The following is a 10,605-nucleotide window of genomic DNA, read 5'->3' as shown; positions in this document are numbered from 1 at the left end:
CATAAATGGAGCTCAGTCTAGTCATGCGCTCGGGATCCCTGTCAGATCCTGCCTGGCTAAAAAGAGAGCTTTGAAGGACTTGAACCTCGTGCTACAAGAATGAAACAGAGTTGCTATTTATGAGCAACACACAACTAACTGTATAATAGTCATATGAATGTGATATCACATTTTCTTTTCGGCAAGTACCTATTAGAATACTTTGTGTATAAGTTTCCTTAAACCTATTTTTGATAAATAATGAAAACTACAAAGCGATCTCCTTCAATGAGTTATAATAATTCTAGACCAGAACATATTCCTACGTAGATTAATGATATTAAGAAAAAATCTTTTAAGAACCAAGTAACTCTTTTTTTGATAGGAAAAATAGAGGTGAAAGCCGACGTGGTAACTTTCTCATTTTTTACATTTTTATGACCAAAGGCCTTCCAGTGATGCTAAATATTTCTAGCAAAATGTAAGATACCTGTATCTTGACTATGACCTAGTTTTATCTTGCCTCTGCCTAGCTGCGGTTTCTACATACCGATGTCAGAACAACTCTCATGTCAGAGCTACATATCTTTTATACATTAAGTTGTTATTTTAGTATACACAAAAGATACGAACGTAACATTTTTTTATAACAGTTCATCATTTGACATCTGACAATTACTACAAGACCAACATCTTTTCCTGCCAAGACTGTCTGTGTCACCATTCGTGTCATCCTCCATAAACATTCCAACTACGCTAATTATCTGTCCGCATCCGCTTGCTTATCTTTGTCTGTGCGCCTGGAACAAAATTAATTGTGTAAATATTATTCTGCAACCTTTTCGTATCTTGTGTTTGACTCATGCCACACATATTTTATGCAAGTCATTCTCTCCTATATAAGGGAACCCTATCTTGTTTGTGGAAAGTCTTTAGTTCAACATTCATACTGATACTCTTACGCTCATATTCTATGATACATTCTCAATACGTAATATAGATCGTTAAATATACTGTTCTTAAATACAACACTGTCTCGTTATCACAGTATTAAATCTTGAGGTAGAAAAACAGTTCTACAAACATTGGCCTAAACAGAAGAAGCCCCCTAAGGGTAACATTGCTAAGAAAGACATTAGCAACGGGTTATCACACTGGTGTCAGAAGTTTTTGCGTGTGATGGGAGACAGTGGGGAAAACTCATTGGTGAGTCTTCAAGATCCAATGGAGAGCGTCGACCAGAGGTTTGCGCAAATGGGTGATGTCGTGGACCGGCAGCAGGATGCACTAGACGCTGTGGACAGGAAAACTGACAGTATTGAGCGTATGATTCGAACGTTGACAGAGAGGATGTCAGAGATAGCTGACAGAGGACCGGCAATGAGGGGAGAGAGCCGTTTCCTTCCAGCGGAAGATCCAGAGGTAAGTTTTGGTGGCAACCTATTAGATCGCAATGGCTATGAGGTAAGGCAATCTCGTAGGAGTGACTGGGTGAGGTTCTGGGGCGGTTTTACTGGGAAAAGTGAAGAAGATTTTGATAGTTTCTCAACGCAATTTGAAACGTGTTGTTTATTGAATGAGGTGCCCAAGTCTTCTTACGTGCTGGTTTTACAGCTATATTTTAAAGATCTTGCTGCGGCATATTTAAAGGAAATTGTTAGGGCAGAAGGCAGTTCAGTAACTTATGAAAAAGTAAAAAGGCTCATGAAAACTAAGTTGAATGCATGCAAAGGCAATGAGCAAGTAGCGTTGGAAGTCTCAGCAGTGAGACAGGGAAGCACGGAAAGCGTGCGCAAGTATTATGAACGCTTCAGAAAAATTGTTGCGAGTGGAAAAGCTGGGTAAGTCAGCCCTTATATTTTGCTTCACTTCGGAGCGGGTTTGCATTCAGCTATTAGAGACAAAATAATGGGCACACCATGCAAAAACTTATCAGATATTTTGAGAGCTGCAGTTGGTGTAGAAACTGCGCTACTAGCAGATAAAAATGTTTCTGATGTTTCTGACGTTTCCGCAAATTACCAGAGTGGCAGGCCTCACCCAGTTCAAAACAAACGATTTGACAAGACAGTTAGAAAGTGTTTTTGGTGTATGTCGGACAAACATCTAGCTAGATTTTGTGACAAGAAGGCTGTGAGTAGTAGGGAAGGTCAGCAAGGCCAGGCAAGGCCAGGGCAGGGTAGGTTTCAGTTGTACCAACAACCCTGACCAAACTTTGACAATAACAACAATAGAGGCCAGCATAGAGTAAATAGCCAGCAAAATGAAATGCCGAAATGGTTCAAGGATTGGCTAGCGAGTCAAAAATCTCCAGTTACTGAGCAATCTGTCACAAATCCCCCGCGAGCAGCATATGCTTCGGCCGAAGTGCTCCTTGCAAATTCTACGAGACAGCCAGCTAGTGTAGCGCTCAACCAGGCACGAGATAATACAACTGTGGTTTTTGACAACATGGCTTTTGAATATGTTGAGGCACCAGTTGCACAAGAAGTTAAAGCAAAAGTAATGGGTCCAATAATTTACCGTGTAGCCACAATAGTACCCGCGGTTGTTTTTGAAGTAGCACAGGTTTCGCAGGTAAATGTTGAGACAAGTAAGGTCGGCAGTAGGACTAAGGTAGTTCCTACTGTGCCTAGTGAATGGGTAAGCAGGGAACAAGGCTACGAATTGATTTCACTTGATGTAGCTGAAACTGAGCAGGTGATGACTAACCTTAAGGGTAGTGCAAGTGAAGTGAGAGCAAGCGGTTTGCAGAGGCAATTGAATAGCGATAATAAGGCTAATTATCACCCTTCTAGACCGCCTAGTGTAACTAGAAGGAATGTTGGTAGTGGACTTGGAATGTCATATGCCATGAGTTTCTTGTTTACATTCCTTGCGCTCTTGACTATGTGCCAAGCTCAGTCCCCAATGCTTTGCCGGACTGGGCATACTGTAGCAAAATTTCATTTACCGAAATTGCCTCCTTGCATACTGCCAGACACCACTGCCTCACACGACCCCTACGATTTGACATTAACTTTATATAAGCCCAATTTGGTCCAATACAAAAGCGGAGCATTTCATTGCAAAATCATTCAAACTAGGATTGTGACTCATTCAGGATTTTTTGGTGAGGGACAGACAAGGACAGACGACTACCTTGACCAACTTGTTTCACGAGACACGTGCTATTCAATTTATAAATGGCATACCTCCCCGCATGGTGATCTGGTACAAACTGGTTCAATCTATCAAACAGATAATGTGGCGGAACCGGAGTTTCACACTGGTTTTAAATGTTGCGCAGATTATGAGCTCACTGTCTTTAATGCTTATTTGTATTAGACGAGCGTATTCAAGCGACATAGAGAAGCCGAGAATGTGGAAAGCCCTGCTGGTGTGGTAGACCACTGCACCTACCTCGCTGGCTTCTGCAACCTGAAGGATGGCTCTGCTCTTCTCTGGGAACCAGACGAGAGGGAGGAGTGCAAGTACCTGCCACACCAGACTTTCCACGGCCAGTTCCAAGATTGGTTCTGGATGGCAGAAAGTGGTGAGTTAGCCTTAAGTTTCACTAAAAATCAGATTGTGCGTCAAGATAGCGAATGTGGTGGCGATGTGGAGTTGTCTGACCAAGGCATAGCTTGCAGCCGTGTAAACAATGTAACCCGAGGGAAACGAGATATTGATGGACGAGTAACGGATAGCGAAGTAAATGCCAAGCTGCAAGCTCTTGAATTATGAATCCACCAAAATTACAATCACATGTTCAAAGCGTTCTTTCTGAATAATTGTCATGCCATGCAGGCACTAGTGCAATTGGTCACAAGTTCACTTGAGCGGAGCCCGACATTGGCTGCTAGGCACCTACTAAATAATACTTATGTTTATGCAATGCTGACTCACAACCTTTTATCTGTTTATCCATGCGAACCAATTGAGAACTACTCTATAATGTCTGCGGAAACGCGCTCTAGCAGGATTCCTTTGAACATTAATATTGCCAGCGCTAATAAAACTGTTTGGCTCGACACTCATACAAATATAGTATTTCATGACAGGGACTACGGTGAGTGTGCAATGAACCAGGAAATTCCTGTTTCGCTACAGAACAAGTTGTACTATTATCATCATAGCAGCGGTGACTTGACTCCTATTACCAAGACTGACTCTCTTAACTTGATATTTCTAGACTATTCAGCGTTTGGCATCGAACATGACAAGGTGGTAATCCATCAACTATTACTATATGACTGGGATACATTTAGAGACAAGTTCTCACTAAATGACTGGGCTAGTTCCTCTTCACATCAAGCAAAAATTCTGGAGCATTTAGGAGTAACTTCTAATTTTCACAGTGACCCTTTACTGCAATCCGGCAAACTGGCAAACAATATAGTCAATCAAGGGACCTTTTCATTCTTGAGTACCTATGGTACATGGGACATAAAGCAGTTTTGGATATTTTTGTGCTGTCTATATATAACCTTAAATTTAGTTTGGAGATGCATTCTCATGTGCACTGGACTGAAAGCATTTGCAAAAGATCCTAAGAAAAAATTGTGTGGATATTTCCTTGGCTCTAAGGAAACTGATAGAACTACCAAAATATCTGTTGCTTTGAACCAAACTACTGGGAATATCCTAATTCCATTAGAGCAAAATGAGCTTGAGGAGATTGAGGTCAATGAATTGCCATCGAATAGCAATGACATACTATCAGATAAAATGACTAACATAGAGGAAAACACTAGGGCTCCAGGAGAGCCAGCTTCCCTTCCGCTAGTATCTTACAAAACACCGGAGCGAAATTTACCTAGGGAAACTGACCAACTCAAAACACGAAACAGACGATCTACTAGACAGACTACTAAGCATATAGCCTCTCGGACAAAAGCAAGACGAGTATACACACGACAACATGCTCCCACCTTAGCAGATATTGTGTGCAATGTGTCAAATTTAGTTCATGAATCTTTAATACGTACCACAATTCTTGGTCAAGAACATGATGCTCTGATAGATACGGGTGCGCAGGTATCCACAATTAGCATGGACTTGTGTAGAAAACTTGGCATCCAGACTAAAATAAAAGAAACTTCTCAAGCTGTAAGAGCGATGAGTGGACATGTAGTGTTAGGATTAGGTGAAGTTTTTGTGCCAATACGATGCCATGGTAATATACCTATTGAAACAGTTCTTCTAGTAATAGACACATGCAAATATTCACTAATACTAGGAGTTGACAGTCTAAAACAACTGGGAAGGTTTTGTGTTGACTACCACTTGGGAAGACTAAGAATACAGCCTGTGATGCATGGAAAACAATTGTTTAATAACTGCGCTATGATTAAACATGCTGACAGTAGAATGTACTGCAATGTGTTTGCAGACAGGGATTTAGTTTTTCCACCGTACAGTGACAATAACTTTTGCAACTCAAGCAGAACTTATTATAACGACCATGTGGTCTTTGAACCAACCATAGTACACAAAGATTTATTATTTGCAAAGACACTCAATCCAAGCGACAGTAATTTGAGGTGCCGTGTAGTAAATACTTCTGAAAACTACATTACAGTATTTAAAGGAACTCCGCTTGGAATCGCCTTTTCATTATCTGCAGACGACATGGATGTGGTTAATGCTAATGAAGTTTTTAAAGATGTTAATACCGAGCCAACTGACCCTATACTGCCCTGATCCAACAAAACACAGCAAGTTCGAATTTACGTATTTTCCACAATGATGAATTATTTACTGCTGTCTACACGGTAGCAGTGGCATTTTGAAATCATAGGATTATAGAGATGATGAGTTAGCAAACACACATGATGAGTTACAATTTGAATATATTATGTAATAATCTCTTAATTAGTTAATCCTTGAGTTGCTGAGTTCTGCGCGCACTTTCAACAATGAATGCCATTCATGCCTGAGCTGGTATAACACTGTAATGTGCATGGAGAGTTAACAAACCTGTATTTGCAAAACAGAATTTATTAGAAATGAGTGACAATAATTTAAGTATAACCTACAACATGTTTAATCCGACTAAAATTTAATGCATAGGTACTGTTTCAGAATAATTTGAGCATTCTTAACTTTCAGCCAGGTTTTTTCCAAAACTGGAGTCTATTTGCTGGCATGAGAGGTCCCAAGTTGGTAATAAGAGTTTCCTTGCGTGTTTTGCTGAAACCTTTTGCGGCTGCAGTAAACTTATCGCTCAAGATTAGTTCGTGTCTTGCTGGTAAGAAGTCGAATGATCTGAAGTTGTTCTGCTTATACGAGGTTTTATATAAGAATTTCCGTTCCCCTCTTCGAAATTGAGCAATTTTTATTTCTGAAAGAAGTGTGCCCTCATTCCAACGTTTTGCAGCTGATAGGTGGGATTGAAAGATTCTCACATCAGAATGTTTAACTTCTGTTACTTGAATGTTTGGCATATGGTAGCATGCTTTCAAATCCTCAAAGTCAAAAAGCTTTCGATGGCCAATGTTCTTTTCTATTTTTGCATGAATGCTATCCGCGGACATAAAAGTATGTCCAGGCTCAAAGAACTTCAAGGTTATGGTGTCAGACTTCACTACGTCGGAGTTAACAAGCTCTAAAATGGCTGTAAACAATGTCCAGTTCTTATTTTGTCCAGAGCAGTTATCAAGGTAGTAAATTATTTCATGATAATCACGGTCCTTAGCCAGGGCCAGAGCAAAAATTGCTGCTACGTCAGGAGCTTTACGCCCAAACTCGCTTTCATGCCAAATAAAACTTTGAGTTGGTACAATACCCTTTTTCATGTACTCACCTGCCGGAGCAAATGTTTCGTGGTATGTCGTTAATCGTTGTGTGAAACATACACTTTTACAACCAGGAATACGTGGCAACATCAACACCTTTTGCATGTCTGCACTCCTAACCATAACATTAGGTTTCAAGCTGCAACCATCTTGCTTGTAAGCTTCTCGTGCCTCTTTTGCACGTTGCAAATGCAAGTCTTTTTCTTTGCAAACATCACAAGTGTCATCTATGTCTTCATGACTGTGCTTCTTGTCAAACTCAATGCACTTCTCACATTCTTCTTCTCCGAGTTTTGCAAAAGAAATGTTCTTGCTTTCTACTTGGCGCCGGTATGTTGTATATGATATTTGAAAAGGCGGATGAGCGTCAACAAAACTTTTGTGCATTTTTTTGATCGTTAGGTTTGTTGGCAAATAGCGGCGATGAGGTGCATGTGCCCGGCGATAATGTGAGACTGAAGGCTCATATGACTCAATGTGGGCATCTATGTCTGCTATTACCTGAGGAGAAAGTTTGTTCTTTGGCGCGTGCTTTCCTCTACGATCTTTAGTAGCGATTGGTGATGAGTCGTCACACGTTGACTTGGTTTCATCAACAATGCTAGAATTTGGACCAAAGCCAAGTGTTGCCAGGAAAAACAACTTGCACACTTGTATGTGTTGTCCATCTCCACTAACCATTTGATACACAAACGTATGCTGACGAGGAGAGTTTGCAGATAGTGTGACTTTCTTTGGAACCGTCTGCACTAGCTGGTGTATTACCTGTTTCCGTTGGTTGTAGTTTTGCTCCCAAAAGTTTAAATATATCTCAATACGACGATTCTGATGTATTTTGAGAGAGCATTCACGTCGACAATTGCATGGTGGTTTTAATGGATGAAGCTCAAGGTTTCGTTTTCTTTTTTCACTATCGGTACGATGTCTTTTTACAGGTGTTTGATCAATTGTCATGTCTAAAAATATTAAAAGATTTTAGTAATATTACTGCAAGATCTGTGTATTTTAATGGGTGTAGCAATGGATTGCAGCCCATCAATAATAGCGCATGAACAACAGTGTAGTGTGTTTTATCCATGAAATAGTGTTTAGGACTTTGTATATGATATGAAACGGTGAACAAATTGATTTTCATGATGTAAAATGCTAGTAAAGTAATAATTTTACTTACCGTATGCTGTATTCTCAGTTGATGATCCTTGTTTATCCATGGTAGCAAGTACGCAGTTGTGTTAGAGCAGTGATGTCAGTACGAATCAACTTTATAAAATGCCACCAACCAAAATCACTTGCTGTGTTATCCAAAGGATGACTAGATTAACTGTTAGCAGTTTGAATTTCAGTCAGAACACAGCAAGTGCAGTTGCTGTGTTATGCAAGTTTACTGAAATTCCATCAACTAGCTCTGATGATTGTTGGCAAAACAATGCAAGTGCACTTGCTGTGTTATGCGAGTTCATAAAAGCAAGCTCATCAGAGTTACTGTGTTTCATAAAGTTTAAATGCATCAAAAATGCAGTTCAGATAAGTCTTTTGGTGAAACGCTTGGTGGATATTATGCGCCAAGTTGTAAAGTCTGTAAAACACTAAAAAAGTAAAAAATTTTAAAATTTGAGTTACTGTGTTTTGTCAGATCAGGGCAGTATAAGTAAAATTGACTTGACAAAATCTGTATTGAATACACAGGATCAGAAACGATTTAAAAGATTTCTTGAGTCTAAAAGATATGCTTTTGCTACTCACTCCTTTGACTTAGGCAGAGTATCTGGGTTGTCTGGTAGAGTCTGTGACACTAGGGATGCTGCCCCTATCCGGCATGCACCATATCGAATACCGGTAGTGCACAAAGCCCCCTTAGATGAGGAAATAGACAAGATGCTTAAAGCTGGGTTAATAGAGCCTGCCCAACAAAGCGCATGGGCGTCACCAATTATTTTAGTGAAGAAGAAGAATAGTACGAGTATGCGCATAGTTAATGACTATCGTAGGGTAAATGCATGCACACATACTCTTTCTTTCCCATTACCTCATCAAGACAGTGTCAAGGAGATGCTCACAGGGAGCTCCCTTTTTACAACGCTTGATTTAATGAAAGCCTATTGGCAAATTGGGTTAGATAGCGAAGAAGATAGAGAGCGAAGCGCCTTTGTGACATATAATGGGGTGTTTAGGTACAAGGTGATTCCTTTTGGTTGGAAAAACTCTCCTCAGGTTTTTCAGAGAGCAATTTCCACCATCTTGGCAAATCTGAACTGGAAAAGCTGCCTTTCCTTTTTGGATGACATTTTAATATTTAGCGAGAATAACGTGGACACACACATTGAACAAGTAGGTGTCGTGTTGGACCGTTTTATAGCGCATGGTATAAAGGTCAATCCAGAGAAATCATCATTTGCCAGAGATAAGGTTCAATATCTAGGACATGTGTACACAAGTAAAGGCAGTCAACCTACCTTTGAGCTAGTGGACAAAATATTGCGGTTTCCTTCGCCTCATGACCTCAATTCACTGCGTAGGACTATTGGGCTAGTTAATTATTATCGGACCTACATTCCAAATTACAGCGATTTGATAAAGCCCATTTTAGAACTTTTGAAACATGACCGAAAATTTGTTTGGACTGAATTGTGTGAGACAAGATTTAATTTGCTGAAAAGGAAGTTGGCTGAGTATCCCGTGCTAAGATATCCAGATTTTACGAGACCTTTCTTTCTGCATACTGACTGCAGTGGATTTGCCTTAGGAGCCCAGCTCTGTCAAATGTTTGAGGATGGATACCATCCCATTGCATATCATAGTAAGGTGTTAAACACAGCTCAGCAGCGATATTCCACCTATGAACGTGAAGCTCTGGCAATTGTGGATGCATGTAAAACCTTTCGTCATTTTATTCTTGGACATGAAACTACAGTTATTACAGACCACTCTCCACTAAAATGGCTAATGACTTGTCAACACAAGTGTTCCAGATTAGCAAAATTTGCCCTAAAGTTACAAGAATACGACTTAAAGATAGTACACAAGCCTGGTAAATACAATATTGTGCCCGATGCTCTATCAAGAGTTTCTATTTCAGACAATTGCGTAGTAGGCTCTACAATAACACACCTGTCATGTACCAAGGAAGACCTGTTGGCATTCAAGAAATTTCAGCGAGAGGACGACTACCTATCTAAAATCATACGTTTTCTTACTCATGGCGAAAAACCGACCGACTGTAATCCTACTCAGCACAGACACTTCGAAAACCAGAAGGATAACTATTTCTTGCAAGAGGAGGTGTTGTATTACAACCCATCCGACTCGGTAAGAGCCCTATTATGTGTACCTGAAGCGCTGCAGCTTGACCTGCTTGCAACATATCATTCGTCTCTCTTTGGTTGCCATGTAGGCAGATCAAGAACCTTCAAACGTTTATCTCAGCGGTACCATTGGCTTGGTATGTCTCGATGTGTAGCCGATTTCATATCCGCTTGTGTGCCCTGCAATCAAAGGAAACGTGGTTACGTTAATCCAGTATACCCATTACAACCCATCGAATGCGAACGACCATTTTCTCGTGTGAGCATCGACCTACTTGGACCCCTTCCTTTAACTGAGCGAGGTGCAAAATACCTTGTAGCTTTTCAATGCAGTTTCACAAAATTTGCGATAGCTCGTCCTATTACTGATAAGAAAACGCAAACAATTGCTGAAAACTTGATTGAGTTTGTCATCCTACCACATGGCGTTATGAATGTCCTTTTAAGTGACAATGGCTTGGAATTTGCATCCGATCTAATGAATGACTTGGCCAAAACGTTAGATATTGAAAAGAAAACGATTTCAAGCTTTCAAGCTTCAACCA

The 10,605-nt window shown here is 40.3% G+C and overlaps 1 protein-coding gene across 1 annotated transcript; it reads right to left on the bottom strand.

Moving 5' to 3' along the window:
* Nucleotides 1-614: 614 nt before the first annotated feature.
* On the bottom strand, nt 615-8,957 carry LOC137404503 (uncharacterized). The gene is made up of 3 exons (XM_068090728.1): nt 8,502-8,957; nt 4,950-5,044; nt 615-779 (listed from the first exon to the last, which is right to left on the bottom strand). Exons 1-3 carry the CDS (start codon nt 8,726-8,728, stop codon nt 736-738), a joined length of 366 nt encoding a protein of 121 aa, XP_067946829.1. The 5' UTR covers nt 8,729-8,957; the 3' UTR covers nt 615-735.
* Nucleotides 8,958-10,605: the final 1,648 nt, after the last annotated feature.

This window comes from Watersipora subatra, chromosome 9 (assembly GCF_963576615.1).
Source record: "Watersipora subatra chromosome 9, tzWatSuba1.1, whole genome shotgun sequence".
NCBI lineage: Eukaryota > Metazoa > Bryozoa > Gymnolaemata > Cheilostomatida > Watersiporidae > Watersipora > Watersipora subatra.
This window is presented reverse-complemented; position numbering and strand designations above follow the sequence as displayed.